The sequence below is a fragment of the Helobdella robusta genome, assembly GCF_000326865.2.
Source record: "Helobdella robusta unplaced genomic scaffold HELROscaffold_5, whole genome shotgun sequence".
NCBI classification, from domain to species: Eukaryota; Metazoa; Annelida; class Clitellata; order Rhynchobdellida; family Glossiphoniidae; genus Helobdella; species Helobdella robusta.
In genome coordinates, this window is record NW_008705254.1 from 2297761 (window position 1) to 2320576 (window position 22816).

General features: G+C 33.6%; 3 protein-coding genes across 3 annotated transcripts; 1 reads left to right on the forward strand and 2 right to left on the reverse strand.

Annotated features, from left to right (window-relative positions):
- Positions 1-2355: 2355 nt before the first annotated feature.
- On the reverse strand, positions 2356-3381 carry HELRODRAFT_67587 (hypothetical protein; the record flags this gene model as incomplete). The annotated part of the gene is made up of 3 exons (XM_009026861.1): positions 2356-2501; positions 2953-2981; positions 3242-3381. Coding segments are annotated over 3 exons (315 nt in total), but the record flags the coding sequence as incomplete, so codon positions are not given.
- Positions 3382-8115: 4734 nt separating this feature from the next.
- HELRODRAFT_163313 (hypothetical protein) lies at positions 8116-10897 on the forward strand (the record flags this gene model as incomplete). Its single annotated transcript, XM_009027216.1, has 4 exons — positions 8116-8241; positions 9240-9305; positions 9951-10020; positions 10701-10897. The coding sequence occupies 4 exons, from the start codon at positions 8116-8118 to the stop codon at positions 10895-10897; spliced, it is 459 nt and encodes a 152-aa protein (XP_009025464.1).
- A 371-nt stretch (positions 10898-11268) lies between these two features.
- Positions 11269-22496, reverse strand: HELRODRAFT_189175 (hypothetical protein). The gene is made up of 21 exons (XM_009027217.1): positions 22259-22496; positions 21658-22086; positions 21306-21482; positions 20680-20931; positions 20492-20616; positions 20194-20407; positions 19726-20111; positions 19575-19623; positions 18324-18452; positions 17349-17462; positions 16843-17006; positions 16341-16521; positions 15955-16167; positions 15730-15843; positions 15442-15608; positions 14919-15015; positions 14537-14851; positions 13757-13870; positions 13306-13495; positions 11544-12218; positions 11269-11506 (listed from the first exon to the last, which is right to left on the reverse strand). The coding sequence occupies exons 1-20, from the start codon at positions 22344-22346 to the stop codon at positions 11834-11836; spliced, it is 3903 nt and encodes a 1300-aa protein (XP_009025465.1). The 5' UTR covers positions 22347-22496; the 3' UTR covers positions 11269-11506; positions 11544-11833.
- Between the last annotated feature and the right edge of the window lie 320 nt (positions 22497-22816).

Genomic DNA, 22816 nt, shown 5'->3' on the forward strand with positions numbered 1-22816 from the left:
TTTGTTGTACTTCTGTTGAATCTATTTTTATTATGTGTGTTTGTATGTATGTGTGATATGTGTACGAGTGTGTATATATTTTCATTGGCTTTTTGTTAGTGTATATAATTGCGTGTACTGCGTTGCATGCTTTGGTGTGTATGTGTGAACTAATTGTATTTTCAAATGACATTTTGTTTTGACATCTACAATCTCATGAACCTCTCCCTGCAGCATATCTGAGACGTTTATATATACACACAACGAACTTACCTACTTGCTATTTACAAACGTAATATTTATATCGTATTGATCGTGTTTCAATTTATTTAATAACTTTTTTATTTTAGAAGAAAACAATTTTTTCATTTAAAAGTTCGTCTTGCTTAATGACGTATGAATGGTGGAGGAACGCACTTTATAGTGAATTCATTAATAAAGTTGTCATTCTTATTTTACGTTTCATTTGAATACAATACCAAACTTGATTTCGAAAATTGTGATTAAATGTACTAATAATTACTGAACTCTAACTGATAGATTTCTCTCTGTCTATCAGTTTGTCTGTCTGTCTGTCCATCTAATCGGTCTGTCAGTCTGTGCCAGTTTTTTTTTTATCAATTTTATCGATTAATTTGATACCTCTCTCCCTCTCTCTTTCTTTTCTTTTCTTTCTCTCTCTCTCTCTCTCTTTCTCTTTCTCTCTGTAGTAAAATATTGATTTGACGGCATACATATATTTGAGCACATCGCATTTTTCAACAATAGACATTTTCAACCAAACGGCATAGACATTTTTCAAATATAATATATCATGTATGTTTAGTAGTTTACTGTTTCTTCAGTAATACATTCAACCAACCTTCCATGCATTCTTGTAGACTTGTGAACAATTTCATAACATTAACATACATTCACATCATAGACACATGCACATACACGCACGCACACACACACACATGTGAACACACACACACATGAACACACACGCCCACATGCGACACAATTTAATAATGTTACTTTTATTATTATTATATTTCGGGTTAATGTTCTTATCAATACAGTTATTTATTAACGTTGTCGTTGTTATATTAATTATTAATAGTTAGTCCCTAACTTACATCATGTGCAGTGAGAACCTTAGCTTCGTTGATCTTTTTTATACAATACCCATTTTATTCTAGATTTTTTTAGATAAAATAAATACATGAAAATTAATATGAAAGAAAATGTGTTTTTTTTTAAATTTGCAATCTTCCTTATATTTAGGAATGAAACGTGGTCAAAATGGGATCGTACAAAAAAAATATGGGCAGGACATCTTTCCATTTAAATTAACGACACTCAAATCCACCCCACTACCAACTGCAGCCGTCGTGTGTGGTCGCTCCCGCCAACACAAACCACAGTTCTCCTTGCATAGATGTTTTTTTGTGTAGTTGTCAACTTTTTTGGGTCCAAAGTGGAGTTTACCTACTTATTGTAACCTTACACGCTGTAACTTTCGTATCATTAATGTAATGTTACTTAATGTTGTCTTAGTTGTCTCGTTGTTCTAGTGATTTTTTATGATTGTAAGAAGCTCTGGATGCCTTTGAAGCGAGGTTTCCCTAGCATAATGTTTTGCTGCTGCTCGACGATAATGATAGAATTTGAAACTCAGAGTTTTTAATTTTATTTGAAAAGAGTGAAAATAAAATAAAAAGTGTTTAAAAATGATATAATAACATAACATAGTTGATGTAATGATGGAATAATGCTTTTACAGTACAACAGTGCGTAGAGTTATCAGCATTGTAGAGTTCGCACGGAGCCGTTGAAGATGAAGTGGACGAGAAAGAGGCATAAGAGCAATGAGACGATCCTCATTTTGTGGTCTGTTGGCGCTCCTAGCTGAATGTACGAGATGTAATAATGAAAGATCAATCGTAATTGTTAACAAGTTTAATGCGTCTTATAGTGTTTTTAGTAGGCGTCCATCAGTCGAACATGGTTGAACGTAACGTATTTAAAAGGTAAAGTTTATACTAGATGTTCCAAGTACAAACACAGAAATACAAATACAATATAGAAACATTCACTCATCAATACATTACAAGTCAACTTATTAGGTTCACACGTTTAAAGATGCTTTCTAGCGATTTACGTACAGTAATATGTACCAAAACGATAGGTGAAATGAAATGATTAGGCAGTAAAAACGCCTGATTTGTGTTGCAGTAACTGAATTTGAATTCAAAGTGTTCCCTGCAGTCTAACTTTCACAAAAAGTACTACGTTATGCTCTGTCTGTTACATTGCATTCGACGACCCTTCTGAGCGATATGGTAAGTAATGCGATGTAGCAAGACTGAGAAAGTAGTGAAGCGATTAACATTAAGATGCACTAACAGTCACGAAGTAGTTACAAAGGTCTCCTGTGCAACACTCAACACACGCCCATTCGTTGTAGCTCGATCGATCGCACAGAGGTTGGTTGACGACGTTAGCTCGATATTCACACCTCTCCATCGTGTCACAGCCTGCTCGTCAGGTGATGATGAGTGAGTTGTTATGATGTTCATGATGATCCAGAGCTTCGTATTAAAATTTTTCATAATGACAATGCCAGTGATAATGAAAAACGAAAAATTTTCAATTTGTTCGGTGGCGTGATGGCCAGTTATCATTAAAAATGCAATGGATGCAAAAGGCTACAATGCAACTTGGATTAAACTTCCCACCAACATGTTACGTTGCCTAAGCATCCGCCTATGCGCGAGACAACGCAAAATAGACACGTGCGAGACCACGCAACAAAGACATGTGCTCGGTAGGTCTCTTGCATTCAAACCCATTGCAACGCAGGAACGACAACTTGCTGACGTTGATCACGGTGATTTTAATGATAATAACGATGATGGCGTCTCTAAACTTGAAATTTACCAACCAACCAACTGGCCAACCAACCAACCAACCAACCAGCTAACCAACCTTTTGATATGTTGTGCCACTTTTCCCCTCTTGGATGGTACTGTAGAAATCCTGAATGTTTAATAAAATGTAAGTCAGTGATAAAGATGATTGATAGTTTGGCGGTGAAGAAATTACTAATAAAATTTGAAAACTATTGAAAATTAATTTTAAATGTGATAATTAACTATAAAACTACAAAATAGCCAAAGAGCAGTTATTTTTGTTGACTGGAGTAAAATTTTCAAACAAAGGAACAAACAAACTAATGAACAAATGAATGAATGAACAAACGAACGAACAAACAAACAAACAAATGAACAACTTACTATGAAAAGAAACGAATGAAGTGCATGCATCTTGAAAAGGTTTGCATTCAACTTTGTCTCTCGTACAGTCCATCCAGTTGTTGTGGTTGTTCGAACATTTGTAACATTCCAGAGATGAAACTGAAAGGTGGTTTTTTAGGAAGTTAAATTTTTAATGTGGTCAATTTTGAACTTTTTTTTAAATTAATTAGTTATAAATTTTAATAGAGTGAAATGAATTCCATTCTGGCTCAAAAAAAAATAAATTTCACATTTTTTCATTGTAGGTTTTAGTCTAAATTAATTTTAAATTTTTAATAGAGAGTGTTGCAATGAAATGACATTATTTAATTATTATAAATATAATATAATATTATAATTCAATATTTATATAAAAACAGTTTACCTTTTAATTAAGTTTCATTTAACAAGAAAATGTAAACATGCTAGCTACTAAGTACGAAAATACAAGTATAAACAAATATTCAAAAGTATAATTAGTATAATTACTAATTAGAATTAGTGGATTGATTGAAAAATTTAAAAATAAAAAGATTTTCCTAAAGTAAATCTAACAGCTAACTAAATCTAAAAGACTAAATAAAACTAACTAAATGTACATACCTTGATCGAATAAGCAAATAAAAAATAAAACAAAATACATAAAAACGGATGAAAATTTGTCCAGTTTCATTTTAAAAACATAAATTTATTATTGCTGAAATATTTCTACCAAAAAGTTATCTTATTCCATTCATTTCGGTAAGCAAATGATTGAAATTAAATAAAGTGATGTACAGGTGTGTTGTTTACATTACCTGAATTAAAAAAAAATTAAAAGTGGATTGAGGTAAATAATTTAACTTATTATTAAACGCTACGAAATTAAGTTTGGTTGACCTCACGTTATAACCTAAACTTAACAATTGTTTCTGTTAAATTTGCGTTAAACATGAATTGATGAAATTTTATAATTTAAATTTTTCAAAATTGATGCAGATAAAAATGTTAAGTAGAAAAACAAGTTTAATGAATTCATAAATCATAAGATAATTTTACGAATTTGTGAAAAAATTAGCCAAAAGTTTCTCAAATGCTGGCGTTTTTTTAATCCACAAATAAATCATAGCAATTTTTAACGCGTCTGATATACATCATTACAATAATGTCCAGAATGGTGTTTATTTCGAAGATGAAGAGTAATTTCGCCAGGTTACACCAGCAAAATGGATGTCGTGAGACGATGGTAGGCAACTAACACATCACCACGTGACCTACAGAACGACAAACAACACACCTGACTTACTGTGCTTTCATCCAGAATGAGAAAGCGTACCTACCGTCTAGCACTTTTGAGCGTTTTCAATGATTCGTCGCGACATTTATTCAATACTTCAATACTCATTCACCCAAGGTTTTTTTTAAACCGGATAGCAATAATATTGATTTCATTTGTGTTATTCTTTACTAGAACGGAACTTGATTCAAGCTTAAACGATCATCATCATCACCATCGTCATCATAATCATTATCATAATCATCATCTTTATCATCATCGTCGTCATAATGGGCGGCGTGATGGCTCAATGGTTAAAGGCGCCTGGTCGTGCTTATTGCAATGACTGGGTTCGAATACAAAGAGATCCCCGCCTATCATATGCAATGTGTAGGATGCGTGGTTTGCACGCGTATTCATATACGCTGTGTGTGTTTGTCGTTGAAACCTCTGAAGCTAACGCAAAAGAGAGAGAGTAACCTTTAACCTTTAATGTTATATTGTTATTGAGATGACAGAAGGATGCCGATAAAAATATAGTTGATCCATTTGCTTAAATTTGAACGTTTACAAATACGGTGTGAATGTTAGCATATATAGCACTAGTAACTGCCAATTCGCGTTTTCATTTGAAAAAACGACTTCAAAAATCTATTCAATATTTTCAATTCATTCATTTCCTGAAGCAGCTGACCAGAGAAGCAAATACTTGTAAAAACATTTATCACATGAACAGTCTCAAATTCTCGAACTGATCAAGCTATCAAAACTTGAAAGTCTTGCAGTAGTTGTACACAGAGCAACAACAACAACAACACAAACGAACGCCACAACAAATGGCGAACACGTCGAGTGTAAAATTGAAAAAATTCCTCCTCAACCAGGTAAAAAAGCAGGTGGGAACGATATCTCCTCATGGAAATTAAGCTCCACTCACTACGTGACAATTTAGATTTTCTCTAATTGCTGGTCCGATCAATAAAATTTCTTGTTTGAAAAAAAAAATTAAAAAAATTCTTTTGTGTTTTGGAACGATGAGAAAGTTTAATGAGTGCATGCATGCATGCATGTTTGCTTTGCCTGAGTGGAAGCTGCCCGTGTGTTTCACGTGTCATGAATTATGAATGAATGGATCGAGTCAAGTAATATTCTTCCAAGCTATCCTCATTAAAAACTTTTTGTTGCATTTTTAAACCTGAACAAGTCTAGAAATGTAAATTGAAATATTGTTATTGACTTGATATGTATGAAGTATCATCTATCAACCATTCGTTAATAATCTTATTTAAGTTCTTCAATGATATCCTCCTAATTAAACGCCATGAAAATTGATCAAGCTATCAAAACTTGAAAGTCTGCAAAGTAGAATTTTTGTTTTAGAATCGATGCATTGAATTCTTTTCTGGAAAGTTCAACAGAAGTGTTCAATTTATTTATAGTTAATTTTTTAAAACTAACATTTTAAGAAGACTTTTTTTATTTTTTTTTGTTTGAAGTCCATATGTTGGTATCCGGTATTTTTGACTGAGTTTGACATCAATGTTTATGGATACACATATGTATATGTACTATATATATTTACAAATACATGTATGTATGTATATATATATATATATATATACATGTGTATGTATATATATATATATACCTCACTTTATCAACTTCTACACATTAAGTAACTCCGTTCAATCTACAAACCACTAGACACACCCCTCTCTTCTATATCTACAAAACTCGCCTCAAATTAATCCAGACAAGCATAAAAATAACAGGTCCTAAAATTTGGACAAAACTTGTTACTCCCCATCTAAGAGCCATCATAAACCTACAACATTTCAAGTCAAAATTCCGTGCTTTTTTAATGACACTGGATCTCGACTCCACCACCTAATATTATATTAAGAATACGTTAGAACAAATGATGCGGATGAATGGTCTTTATGAATGGTTAAACATTTATGTGTTTATATACGTACTGAGCGAACATTTACATAGTTATATGTCTATATATGTATGACACGAACATTTACTAATTTATCTTCAATTATCTTTCTGCTTCAGTTATTTTCCTTATTTTATTTCATTAACTATCCATGTATCTACCAGCGGTGGCCACCACAAGACAAACAGTCTTATTCGGTCTCCGCATATTCAACTTCATAACTTTTATTCACTTATTTGATATGTTGTTGATTATGAATAAAACTTTGAAAATGAAATGAAATGAAAAATGTGAGAGAGAGAGAGAGAGATAGGGAGAGAGAAAAAGAGGGATGGAGAGAAAAAAGAAAGAAACAGTGAGAAACAGAAAGAGAGAGAGAGGAGACAATTTTAGCGCTGTTGTTGTGGGGAGCTTACAACACAACGTTTAATTATTATCATCCATTGCTAGGATTGTTGCATTTCTAAGTTTTTATAAACTCGCAAATAGCAAATAACTATAGTTATTCGTCATCACTTTTCAGGAAGTTGTCCAAATTACTTTCATCGTTACGTTTGTCAACATAATTACTTTAATTTTTTTAAATTAAAATCATCATAATTATCAACGTCATCATAATCATCGTCGGCATCATCATCATCATCATCATCATCATCATCATCATCATCGATCGCATGCATCTGATTCATCACGACTTTATTATCAATTAACTTTTAACCAATTGCTTGCTGCCAAGAGCTCTGACGTCATTTGATGGGAAGTACAAAAACACTCTGACACGAATGAACAAAAGAAGCTAGATGGGAAGAAAGAAATTGTGTGAGAGAGAGAAAGAGAGAGAGAGAGAGAGAGAGTGAGACGAAAAAGAAAAATACGAAAGGGAGAAAACCAAAATGAAATGCTAATAAATATATTTATATGTATATATATATATATAATTTAATAATATATAATAATATAATATTATATATATATACATATACATGCGTGTGTGTGTAAAATATATATATATTGTGATTGCCGGTTGTCTCTTGACTTGTCAGCCACTTTTTAAAAAATTTCATAAATTTCTTGCTGAAGATTGTTCTGAAAATCAAAGTAAGTTCAACACATTAGATGTCATTTTATTTAATTATTTTATTTTTAGTGTATTTTTTAAAGAAATCACGAATGATAAATGTTACAAAAACACTTTATTCATGACGACGTCATTAACAACTGGAGCAAGAACATGCTCCACAACAAAAACAACGACACAATGAAGTAAAATGGTTATACAACAACACACGCATAGAAATTAGAATGCAAAATACAAATTGCAAACAAATTCATTTCTGAAATTTGTTGCGGTTGAGCGCTAAGACAACAGACACTTAACTGTTATGTCATAATTTTCGTGAAAATCATTATGACTAACTTAATTATATATACAATACACATCACCATAATCAACAGCAACTTTATGAAATCATCAACAAAATTACACAAACAACAACGACAACACAAACAACAACAACACAAACATCAACAACAATACAAACAACAACTACAACACAAACAACAACGACAACACAAACAACAACTAGAATATAAACAACAGCAACATAAACAACTAGGTCATTACTCAGTAACAAAGATTTATAACAAAGCGTTCACAGATGAAAAGCGCCAAGGAGATAAGGAGCAAACGTCTGCAAGATTTTCAGGTCTGGTGCGAAAGTTACGGGGTCTCGAAAAGCACCTTTCAAGCCCTCAACCACGATGGGTACCGATCTCTTGATCAGGTGCGTTTCAACGTGATATTTGGACTTTTTTGAATCTTCACGTTGTGGTTGTTACATACAGCTGTTACAACCTATCATTTACTTTCATTCATTTTCACATTTGATTTGTTATGTCAAACGAAATGAAGTCACCGCAATATTTATCCATTCATTCAACCAACCAACAGCAAACTAACAAACCAACCAACCAATCAACCAACCAACCGACTAACCAACCAACCAACCGACCAACCAACCAACCAACCAACCAACCAACCAACCGACCAACCAACCAGCCACACACACGATTTAATGGCCGACAATAATGCACGTTTTCATTTGTTCGTCGTTAGCTTCTTAATTTACGACGCAAATTGATTTTGTTTTTTTGTGGCAGGAAATATTGCTAACGAATGTTCATTGTTAGAATTATTTACAACAGTTTTAATTTCTTTGTTTCCTTCTTTTATTTTCTTTCTCTCTCTCTCCCTCTCTCTTGCTCTCTCTGCTTCTCTGTCTTTCGTCTGTTTGGCTAGCGTGCGTAGATGACGAAGATAACTGTTGTTGTTGTTGTTTTTATATTGTTGACATTATTTACATTGTTGTTGCTGTTGTTGTTGTTGTTGATGATGATGTTGTTGCCTGCTCACAATGGTCGCAGTTGTTTATGTTGTGTTGTCGGCACGAAACGATGAAAGAGTGTGCCCTAGTTTGTTGTTTCATTCTATTTATAGCATGTCGGACTTTTGTATAGAAGTAGATTGAAGAAGCATTTGGCTATTATTAACATCCAAGTTTTATGTTTGTAAAGTCTGAAAATATTCCGATGTTTTGTGTGTTGTTTTATTTGAAATTTTTTCATTGTAACATATAGACTTTGTTGTTTATTTTTTATTAAGTATCCGTGGTCATGGATCAATAATTATAACAATAATAATTAAATTATGCTATATTATATATATATTAATGATCTATAATATTTATAGCATTACGTCGCTGACAATAAGATTTCGATACAGGTTTTCAAGTTGCGGGGGAGTAATGATAAAGTGATCGACGAATTGAAAATAACCAGCAATGAAAAGGTTGATCTCAGATGTTTCTTTGCTTGCTTGTTTGTTTGTACTGCTAATAATAACTTGTTAGAGGCCAGGATGGTGTAATGGTTAAGGCGTCTGGTATTGATGTTGCAGTAACTAGTTTCGAACGCTAAGAGATCCCCTTTTATCATATGCAATTAATGTGAAATATGGATTTAATTATAAATAGTATTATTAAATAAATCGTTACTGTAAAATAAATCATTCAACAATAACGTAATGGCAAGAAAACACATTAATGCTATCTATATAAGAATAAAATATTATAAATATTATAAATATTCATATTTAGACCACACAACAACACACAGAGTCACGCCACTTTGTATCTTAAACCTTATTTAATGATATTTTCATATTATAACAATGACGCTACGACTTCAAAAGTTTTTGCGAATAAAAAAAAATGGAATTTCGTAATGTGATAATATCATTAAACGCCAAGTAGTTAACGTAATGTCGAACAAAAAATGACCTTATCTTATTACATCCAATTCCTTAACATCTCCACACCGACCGACCGACCGACCGACCGAACAAAACAACACACCACCCAACAACACAGCTACACACGACACAACTACACTCCACACGACAACACAACACACAACAACATACCTTATTTATCAGGCCATTCTACGGAGCGCATTGTATCAACATTTCGTTGACGAGACAGTCAACCGCATGGCGATAACATCAGGTAGAATATGACGATGATGTTGTTATGATGATATCATGTTTACATGTGATCATTGTGATGTCAATGACAATAACATTAAATAGATTATGATGATGTTTTTCGACATTATATTCAAATGTGATGTAATGATGAAGACGTAGTTTTGATGTCATGGTGATGCTGTTTGATGTCAAAGATGTCATTATGATGTTATAATGATATTGTTTTGATGTCATGATGATGTTGCACACAATGTTATATTTAGAGTCATGTTCTAAGACAATCTGTTCATTTTTTTGAAGTTTTAAAATTTGATGCAAGCACTCAAAGATTCACTTATAAGTCAAACAAAAGAAATTTTCATGAAAAAGTTGTCCATCTATTTTCATTATTCTTTCAACAAGCATTATTTTATTATTTCTTTATTTTTCTTCTTAAAGGATGGCATGATACTTGCCTGATAGTTTTTGATCGACCGACAAATTTTTAACATTAAAAACATTTCGATCCATTCAACACAACATTTTGTATGCATGTATATATATATATATATATATATATATATATATATATATATATATATATATATAAACACATTAACATCGAATTAATTTAAAAACATAAAATCGAATAAATATGGAAAACAATTATTCAAAAAAATTTTTGCAAGAGTTAACAAACAAAATTAATGTGATCGATAGATGAATCTGAGAGAACGATGCTAGAGAGATCCCTGGACCAACAGGACTTCCAACGAATGAAGAACGATCTGCAGATGCGAAAGATGCAGAAAAAGAGTAAAAAATTAAATGTCGGCTGCCCAGATACAAGTGGCGGGAGTTCTAGCAACAAAAACGTCGACGATCACCGAACCACCAGAGCCGTCAAAAATTGTTGATTGGTTGGTTCGCTGCAGGCGTACAAATTTATAAACATGTACAATTACTAACTTTTAGCCATGAACTAACCGATTTGCAATATTTATTATTTTGTATTGTTTGTATCGTCGGTGCCTCAAAAATTCCTTTACATTGTGATAAGCCTAGTGACGAACCACTATAACTCTGTCATGGTATGTTGTGTAATGTTATAGGTTGTGTTATCTGTTTATCTGTTACGCTATGTCATATGTTATGTTTAGCAAAAGTTTATTCAGCCGATTTGCAATCCCAGCCTGAAGTCTTCTACTTCTAATTTTTGAGTCGCTACTTGCTAGTTTTTTAATTAAAGTTTTATGATTTTCGTTGATTTTAACAACAAAAAGTTTCTATGTCAGAAATAAATTTGTAATGATGACAACAAAAATAAATATCGCCAGCGATAATCAAACCTCGTTATGTTTAGCAAAAGTAAAATTTAACAACATGCGTAACAAGCGTGATCATATCGTTGTTGCATCTAAACAAAACAAGACAATGGTGGAACGATCGTCAGTTTTTAACATCAGCCAACGAACTGCAATTCATTAACATAAAAATGGTCCTCAATCCCAACCAAACAAATATATTTTGCGTGGAAAGAAATTGTTCATGTTACAAGCCAATCAGCTGTAGTTCTGCAAGAATGTTGTTTATTGTCAAGACTTGGAAAATTAGGCAAACGCTGTGCAACATGTTTATAACATATAGCTATGATTAAAAGTTTGGCAAATAATGTCGCCAGTATTCTATAACGATATTAACAAGAAGCGATTTGAAAACAACAACTTAGCTAAAATGTTTATAATATTTAACGTTTAATCAATTTTATTTGATAATTTACACAAATTTTGACTAATGAACAAAACGAAACTATTTACATATAAAAAATAATAAACTCGGCCTCCCATTCTAGCCTACTGGCACAACTTCTCCAAAATCATGTCGGCGGCACTGGCAACGGAGGACGTAGAGGAGACTTTGTACGTATAATCATACTCGGGACTGCTGGCTACCATCCTCATCGTTTCCTCGTCAGGGGTTTCTAACAAGCCGACGCCGAATATTTCAGCCGCTGCCTTCAGTTCGTTGGCAGCAGGTGCAGTGGCGAGAATATCGACAGTTGGTTTGAAGTCGCTGATGACAACCACAGCGGTTCGAACACCCATCCGATGGCCAACCTCAGGTCTCAGCACGTTGCTGTTCACGTGTCGAAGAGCTTTTGCAATATTCGTCCACTCTAAAACTTGGTAAATGTTGAGGGCACTGACAAAAATCTGACTGTTATCAACACCAAGGTATCTGAATGTAGAAGGTTGGATTATTTAACAGTGTTGAAATTTCATTCAACCAATCAAAGTTACCTACTCGTTGAAATTAATCAGCAAAAGTTACTAATTTAATTGCAGCAGAATGTTCAAAATGAAATATTCACAAAGAACAAAAAAAAGATCAAATTAAATCATAAAACTTGTTGTAAACCAACGGATTTTTTAAGGCTGATCATGAAGCACAGCTACAGCTGCTAAATATTAAATGTAGCCACCATCCTATCGATACAAACTACTTTCGTAGAGTTCTGCGTAAAGATCGTTACCACTACCGCTAATTTTTCTCGCCAAAATTTAAAATATTTAATCTTTGTTCAAAATAATTAATTTATTTATAAAAAGTAAATACTGTAAAACAGTAGTTACTTAATTTCAATACTGTAACTTTTATGTGATTCCAATGAGCGAACGAACTTGCATCCATCACAAACAATGATTAGTAATTAATAACGAACCATAACTACTATGAAGTTTGATTTAAGTATCATTGCAACGTTAACGTATGAAGTAAGGAGTCTATCATAATTATTTGATCGCTTCCAATCACATGCATTGAAAGTCACCACTTGAAACTGGTGATGAGGGCGGCGTGATGGTCTAATGGTTAAGGTCGCCTGGTGCTGTTTCGCAGTAACCGGGTTTGAATATGACAAAAAGATGCCCGCCTATCACATGCTTCGTGCGTGATTCGTCATTTAGCATGTATTCATATACGATGTTTGTGCGCTCTGTTGAATCCTCTGAACTTTGGAAGAGTGTAATTAATTGACCTTTAACATTTAACCTTGATCTCAGACGTGTACAGATCTCCCTTCAAATGAAATTAAAAACCACAGAGGTAAACAACAGAACACGAACCACAAACCACCGAAAGGTAGCAAAAAAAGAGCGACTTTGAAGCAATAAACAAATAAAACAAAACCTACGGTGATTAAACCGCCAATTAATTAACGCTGTCTAATGCAAAATTTACTCTCTCGCAGAACATAAATAACACCGCAGACGCTGCAATACTACAAAACTAACTGCGCTAAATTGCTACAACTCTGCAGACCAACTTGTTGAAGTTGAAAACTGTTGTAGGATCGTTAGCAAACGTTACGTAAGCCATACGAGTTCGACCGTATCTGAAGTTGAGTCCCTCTGTAATGCGCTTCATAATTGATGTGGCTATGTCGAAACCTCCCAACTCCAAACTACCAGAGACGTCAGCCAGAAAGACGACATCAAGGTCCAGCGAGTTGCAGGCTGTTTGTTTTATTCAATAATTTTAGTCTTTAGTTAAAAATTTTAGCAAATTTAATTAGATTTTCTTGAGTTCTAAAATAACTTCTCGAGATTTGAAATGTTTTTAACTCATTATGATTATATTGACCTCGCTAAACAAAATTCAAAAAAGCTTCCCGACAAAATAAATGATCTAAATAGACTTAGGTTAGACAGATAAATTTAATTTACACTATTAATAATTAACGTTAAAAAAACAGAAACATTAAACTTTCAACTAACTTTTTTCGCATCTTGAGCCTGAGAATGTTCCGGAACACGAGCATGTGAAAGTGTTCAATCCCTCCGCGCATTTGCCGCCGTTGAAACACGTCTGAGAGGAGCACATTGACACGTCTGTCGGTTGTAATAGTTCTTAAATGGTTGTAATAGTTCTTGAATGTTTGCAACGTCTCAAATTTTGTTTGAAAATTTTGTTGAACGTTGAAACGGTCACAAGAGTATTCTATTTTTTTTTAGATATTTGAGCTTGTCTTTTCAAGCAGAATTTCTCCATTATTAATTATTTTGCAACTAAAATTTATGAATCGTTTATTCAGTAGCGTCAAATGATCTAATCCTAATGAACAATATTTCTGTATATCGACGCTCCTAAGCTGATTAGATAAAAATTATCAAAACTAACCGCAAAGGAAACATGTTTGAGCTTGTAAAATTACAGCAAATAGCTACTAGGTGTTACTTATATTGCAATATGAATGCGTGGTACCACGATCTAAAACTTGGTTCCATAGCATTGTGCTTTGTGATGGTAAATGGTTGCGTGATAAAAATGATCTGCACCAGTTAATCGCTAATGGTTATAACGTGATAGCGTTCATAACATGATAATTGTTTGTGCGATAATGTCATCACTGACATCAGTAAATTAGCTCTCATTTAGCTGATGCTGTTTCAAGCGAAGACACAACAGAAGTTGCTACGTACAGCGATGCGGCGTGATAAAAATGATCTGCACCAGTTAATCAAAACAATGTTATTGTGAACTTTAAAATGTTTAACTGTTGCACATGGAGGCAGAGACGAGACTGGCCTGCGCAGGTAAGCGACCAAACGTTAAGACCGAAAAGTAATTGTAAGCAATCGGCTCGCTGGCCAAGTTGCTCATTTGCAGATAATTTCTTCCAAGAATGAAATCCGGTCCAACGACAACAACGATGGTCGAAATGCCAGCAACGTGAGCTTTCACAGCAACCGACATGACATCTGTATCAGAAGCGTGAGGCAGTCCTCTGGTCACGATGACTGCGATGTTCGTGGCGTCCGCTCTGTCCCCGCTACTGGCAGTGAAGACATTGTTGATGGCAAGGTTGAGACCTGTTTAGTTATAAATTTTCAGAATCTGTCATAAATAAAATAATTGTGCAAACTGAAGCAAACTAACCGCTGGATATCATTCGTTTTTCCACTCCAAAACTCAGCTGATCGGTGAGAAACATGTAATCGTATATCGTTGTGCTGGAAGACAGAGGAATTATCACCTAAACGTGAAAACAAGTTCACTTATTTATGGAAGTCGCAAACACAATCGAACGACGCTTGCATGAACGCTTGAAAAAGCACAGTACCAATGCCACAAGGATTGCTTCTATTTTCATGAACAGAAGAATGCTTGGTTGTTAATTGAAAATAGCATTGCTTAACAAAGTATATTTTTTAAGTTGAAATTTAATAAAAAAATCTGCAAAGTGGTAAAAATCTTCATTATTTTTAGCAAATGAAACATACCAAAAAGCTAAAACATACTCAATTATTTCAAAACAAACTTATTTAATATTGAACGTTTTTGTTTCAAAGTGTATTTCAGAGTTGAATATAACAAAAAATGATGATTGCTTTCAAACTAAAAGATGCCTCTGATCTGACTTTCAAAATAAAATCTAAATTTGATATTTATTTGATTTCACCTTAGCATGTTCTGCATATTCAACAATTGCAACCCGCGTTTTCCCGCTTTGAACATCCATCTGCCTGATAGAGCCTTTGATGAAATCCGTCAAATTTTTGTAGATCTCTGGCTGCATGTCTTGAGACACGTCAATAAGGAAAGCTACGTCAATCTGGTTGACACAAGCTACGATCGAATTTCAAAAATTTCATAAGATGTGGAAGGATCATTTCGACGACAAAATAACAAATTAGGTCAGTTCAATGCAATATGACCAAACAGTTCAATCGGCAAGAAAAAAACTGACGCAGATTGCACGTGTCTCCTATGAAGCCAGTGGGGCAATCACAGGAAAAACTGTTTATGGTACTTCGACACGTTCCACGGTTTTGACAGGGATTTGATGCACACGCGTCCACATCTGAAGAAAAACCAAAAAATAAGCAACCAACACTTCGTTGAAACATAATTACTTAAAAAATTTGAAAATAAACAACAATTAACTTTTAAAGTTGGATGAATTGAAGAAAACCTCTGCAAAGAACATTAGACAGGGGAGTAACAATGTCAGTCAGTTGGAAGTAATCTCTGATGACAAACATGTTGGCCGAAATTGGGAAGCTGGTGATTCTTGAAAGTTCGTCGACATTAACGTACGATCCAATGCCGATGGTCAATATTGTGATGCCGGCGTTCATGGCCAGTCTCGTTTCATCCAACGTTCTGTTCTGCACATTTGACTGGCCTTCAAATTGTCAAGAAACTAATGTAATTCTATGGATGAAGTTTAAGACGTAATTAATAAAACATTTTAAATGGAAAATTTGAACGTCATACAACTTTTCAAGAAAATAAGTATAAATTATTAAAATATTTTATAAAGTCATGGAATAGTCAAAAATAAAATTAGGAAATAACCATCGGTTATAAGCAGTAAAACATTAGGTGCATTGAGTCGATCCCCATTGTACGGTTGGAACATTTCCATTCTGGCTACTCTGATTGCTTCTGCGGTGTTCGTAGAGCCTTCAACGAATCGAAAGTTGACCGCATTGAGAGCAGATTTCGTGTCAGTGTAAGTTTTCAGCTGAAATTGAATCTGCAAAACAAACATTATGCCGTACAACGTAAAATAATATAATGTACATTATAATACGATTTTCGTCAATATATTTATTTAAAATAAAAGCTGTTAAAATAGTTACGCCAAAAAGAAAAACACTATTTATCTCAAAAGGTCGGATTTATACTTTGTAAATTAATGAACGATTCCAAAGCGGTGTTTCAATTTGCAATTGACTTTTGATGTTTCTTAAATTAAAATTTTCCAATATTTCCTTACAATTTGTTATTTAGTATATTTAACATTTTTGTCAAATTAAATATTAAGCCATAAGTTGGCGTTAGAAATCCCACTCACTTCAGCTTTGTCGGAAAATATGAGAGCTCCAACGCGACTGCCTACATTCAAGTTGAGACTGATGATGAGATTGCGCGTAAAAAGTTGGGCCTGAATGTAATCGGAATAAAGAAGGCTCGATGAGCAGTCCAGTGCCACAACGAGGTCCACGTAGTTCGTACATCCTGTTTCAAACCATCGATGATGATTACTTTAAAAATTAATTCGCACTTTTATTGTGTTTTTAAAATTGAATTCGTTACAGTCGGCATTAATATTAAAAAATTTATATTGTTTAAAAAACATCAAAGACTATTATGTTATCATTGTAAATATTATGCAAATACATTTGTGTTAGCAATGCGTTTGCAACCAACTAATTTAATCTGATGACATCTTCATCTTATGATTACTAAAAAAATGACAAAATGTTAAAAAAATTAAAATTAATTAAAAAAACATAAATGGCATCCTTTCAAAAAACAATGTTTGACTTAAGCACTTTTAAAAAAATAATAAAAATGTACTTTTTTCGCATTTAGGGCCAGTGAAGTTACCCGGGCATTTGCAGTAGAAATTGTTCAGACCACTCTGACATGTACCTCCATTAAGACACGGATTACTCAAACAATTGTCGATCTCTGGTGAAACAAACATCAAATATTTGCCAAAGCATTGTAATTGTTTAAAGCAGCTATGTTGTTTCTATGTTAACCTTTTGTACCCATTTCACGTTTATAACTTTTATTGTATTCTCATAAAAATAAAACGATAGCTCAAACGTCATCTACCCATTTATAGTTAGATTTTTTTATTCAGTTTTAATAATTGAAATCAACCCACTGTGTTATATAATCTCTGATTCGTCAAAATATGGCGACGGGAGGTTATCGAGGTGGTTATTTCTGCTCCAATTTATTGAAATATTAAAATGGGCTGGTGACTTTTGTAAATTTTGTAAAGGGGTGAAGGGGGTTCGACTTGAACAATAAAACTTATATTAGGGGTTATTTAGGCCTTATGTTGGTGATGTAAAGTTGGGTTCATCTTTAACTTAAGTTATAAATGCCAAAGAGTTTCATATAATTTGTGTTAATATCAACAAACCATCAACAAATTTCCATCTATAAACTTTAGCACTTCGAAGCAATACATTACTTACCAGAGACTACAATACATACAATGAACAACACATAAGAGCCGTCGTTTTGCGACGTCCCACATCAGTTTTACAAAAATCTTTACAAAATTTAAAAATTGTTGCTTCTTGGCATACGCATCCAAGTTTTTTCAAACAAAATATTTTGGAAGTTTAGACGTTTCTTCCAACATGATGACACTAAATTTAAAAATTCTAATTTGTAAAATAAATGCGAGGTTTGGCATTGTCGCATAATAATTATACAAATAATACTGATTTCAATACCTTTTTAAGCATTGTTATATCAAAAATGTGTATTCATTTTTAAATTATTCGGCGATTTAAAAAACTTCAAACTTACGATTGCAAATGAGTTTAAGCAGCGGATCAGATGCAGTTGTCAGAAGGTCATAATATTCAACAAAAATGGTGTTCTTCTCACTCGGATAGGAAGACATTGTTTGCAGCTCGTTTTTGTTAATCATACTTCCTGGCAGTTTTCACAACATTTAAATCATCATTTTTAATACAATAGTTAAAACATTAAAATATAAGCACGTTCATAATTTCAAACAAATTCTATAATTAAAATCTATTATCATGTAAATCAATCAACACACACACACACACACACACACACACACACACACACACACACATACAAAGACTAAAACACATAAAAACACGACTGACGTATTTATTGTTCCACAGAGAAAATATATTCACGCAGCGAAAAGCATACACACAGACACAGACGAAACCACAAAAAGAGAAATATTAAATAAGAGAAAGACACACTTGACCGCAATTCATCACGGCTGGTATGCAAAATATTTCAGACGAGGTAATCAGATCCATATGCAACCATTTTCGCATGTGAAACTAAGACGCCAGCGCACACAGCAAAATGCATACACACAGACAGACGAAACCACAAACAGAGAAATATTAAATAAGAGAAAGACACACTTGACCGCAATTCATCACGACTGGTATGCAAAGTATTACAGACGAGGTAATTAGATCCATATGCAACCATTTTCGCATGTGAAACTAAAACGCCAACGCGCAGACACCTTCTCCTATATAAGGAGATGCAGCATTAAGCAGAGAGAAAAACTACAGAAGACACACACAGAACTACACGACAGACGAGACGGGAAGAAGAACATAAGACATACACGAGTCTACTCGAGAGACGAGACGGAACAAGACGGGAAGGACACAACATAACTCACGCAACAGATAGGACTCAAGACATACAAATAGATTTTACTCGTAGCATTTATTTTATTCGTATATATCACCTTGTTTTGGAAAAAGAACTGTAAAACTAAAATGGGTGAGTTTGTGTTTAATTCGCTAAAAGACAATATTTTTTATCGTCGTAAATAACATAATAACTAAATCGCGTAAGTCATCAATTTAATTCGTCACCATTATACATTCGTTTAACGATAATCGAGTTTGATATCGAGCATCACATCAATGATCCGCTAGTTCCCTGTTCCTATGTGGATACGGTATTCATCGCAACATCAAGATAGAGAACCAGAACTATCTACATAATAACACAACATACAAAGAACAACATCCACATAATACTATTAACCTATGCCTAAAGAAATTATGTCAATACCGGCATTTCTCGTCAATACAGCCTGAAAATAATTGGAAAACACGTTTAAGACAGGCAGATTTAAGAGGCTATATAAATTTTATAAAAAACTTGACAAAAAAGAAAAGAAATAATAAATAGAAACCTCTTGCGTTGCTGCAGTAAAATTATTTGCAGCTCCGTCAGTCATTAAAAGAGCCACTTTTGCGACACCCCTTCTCGCACCTCTTTCTTCAGAGAATGCTGTTTCTCTCAAGAATTTGAGCGCTAGATTAGTATTTGTGACACCTCCAGTATAAGGAGCGGACTGAACAAGATTTATTAAATCCTGTGTGTTACTTGACGTTCTTAAAGAGAAGATTTCATTCGGCTGTGTGTCAAAAGTCATAAAACCAATTTTTGTAAAACCTAGTTCTACATCCATTTTTCGGATAAGATCGATGATGAACAACTTTTCCTTGTTGTAATCATTAAGAAATATACTTCCCGAAGTATCCAAAATAAATATGAGATCCAACAAACTGCTACAACCTGCATCATTCAGTTAAAATTTAATTTTATGATGTCACAATATTACAATCGTGACCATGAAAAAAATATTTTAGAATCTAACTCGATGGTGGCAGTTTGCACGTTCTCTTTACTAAAGTATTTTTGAGGAACTTCAAGTCTGCGAATTCATTAACCTTAAAAAAATATGAACTTGGCGGACTAGATGCAATGCCGATTAACTCATTCCTTCCCGCTTCGTCAATGTCTCCTACACCAATCGCAAATATTTGAATTCCTTTGTCTTTTAACATTTTGGCTGTTGGGATGGTTTTTACCTTTATTAAAAAAGTAAAATGAATTAAAATAAGGTTTTGTGACAATTGACACCGTGCTAAACATAAAAAGAATGAAATGCTTACCTGGTCAATGTTGGATGTCCCGTCGGTAATAATAATAACAATTTTTGGTACGTCTGGTCTCGATCCACACGATGCTGTGAACACCTGCTCCACAACAAATTGAAGAGCAAGTGCCGTGTTAGTTCCTAGATAAAAAAAAAAGTAACAACAGAAATTAATTTATGAAATGAAATGTTGATTGAGCAAACCTCCTCCGTTGTTATAAACCACATCTTTGTTGACTTTCTCAACTATTTCATACCTATTGTTGTAATTATTCAAACAAAAAAATCTCGTAGGTTCGATGTTGAATCTGACAACACTGACACGCACGGCTTGCGAGCTGATGTACATGTTTTCAACCACAGAGCTGACGAACTTTACATCGGCCTCCCAATCCGAAGGATAAATTGTTCCAGTTGAATCCATTAGAAATACAATATCCGCTTGCCCTGAGCAAGCTGATAACGATTTGATAACGATTATATCTTTATTTTTATGTTTCAAATGTTCATGTTCATATTTCAACCATTTTAAAAGTGAAAAAAGTATTTATTAATTAAAAATATGTTGGTTCTGCTCGCGTTAAATTTTGGAAGTTAAGAAGACTTAAAAAAAGAACTTTTGAAGCTGATCTAAAATTAACAAAAAGTAAATCAAAACTAGGTGAAGCAAATGAAAACTCAAGTGAAAATTATATGATGAAATTTAACTGACATTCACGTCATCGATGTGCTTATAATATTAAGCAGAACTATAAACAAATATTTTTAATGACATAAACTCAATTTTTCATAAAACCCCCAAGTCCAAACAAAATCGAATATTCTCCAACCAGGGATTTCTTTGCAGAGTTGCTGTATGGAGCCCATCATATCAGGTCCAGCAAACGAGCCATTTCTGAAAAAATATTTGTAATTGCTTGTTGGGTACGGTAGAATTTCATCCAGCAATGAATTGACTTTTAGTTGGTCTTGTGAATTTCCATACACCATTGCTAAGATCATTATGCCTAGGTTACAGAAAAAAAAGAAACGTCACAGAGTAACCAACAGACAAAATCTTGCAATCGTACACACGAAAACAAAAAAGTCATTTATAGTAAGTATTGAACAAAACAATGATTTTTCTTTTTTCGAATCTTAGTTTTTAAAAAGTTTATGAAATCTGTATTACAAAAAAAAAACCTGAACTTCTGAGATCCAACGCTAGTCGGTTGAGATCACTTCTAAAATAGTCATTCTGCAGAATCAAAGTATCTGAAACAACAAGGATTATGACTTTTGCTACCCATGAGCGCATTCCATTATTGGTCCTGAGAACTTCGTCTGATACCAACTGAAGGGAACTTTTCAAGTTTCCAATCCCCCCTCGAAACACCGGCTTACCGATAATAGCTGAACTCAAAAAATTAGAATCAGTGTAGTCAGTCAAAAATATTTCAGACTTCCCTGTAGAGCTGATCGTTGACAGCCCGACATGGGTGGAATCAGGAGAAACATACAACCAGTTGTTCACGATGTCTCTTACAAAATTCAACGAGTTGTAAAAATCGCTAGGCGTAGTAGATGACGATGCGTCAACCAAAAATACGACGTCAGCTTCACCCTCGCAATCTTTGTATAAATTCAAAGGGTAAATTAAAATTTAATAATTTTGTATAAAGAATAGCTAAAAACATTTACGTGTAATAAGAGCATATTCTATTAATATTATTTAAGCATTTCTAATTACAATTGCTAGTTCATCTACTACTACTAACTTAAATAACTAAAATATTCAAATTACCTTCTTTATTCAAAACATTTTGTCCCACACAAACCGATACCAGCAAAGACACTGTTAAAAAAGTTGAAAACAACTTCTCTTTTGGCATCACTTGAGAATGTTAAAAACTCAGAAAATTATAAATTTACTTTAGACAGTGTTTGATGTGATCTCTAAAATATTATGCAATTTTTTCATGCCTGTTTATCGTGAACCGTACATTCATATCATAACCATCATATGATATTAAATGTACATCACAAAGGCACGATATTAAATATTAATAAACGCTTAAATAATGCACTGCACGTAAATCTGCTTCAAAATTTACAGCACACGAATAAAGAAACGCGAACGACAAAGAAGGATTAGTTATTTATAGTGTGTTTTGAATGCCACGTTGTTTAAGGTCGCTATGCATATATGTGAAAATGATGTTTTAAGCACGTTTTGTATACTATTATATAAATCCGATAGAAAAGTGAGCATTTCCAACAATATTTAGTATTATAATTACGCCCACACACACAGTGTACGTACATCAGACACACAACCGCAAGCACGTCCACGTAGGAAGAC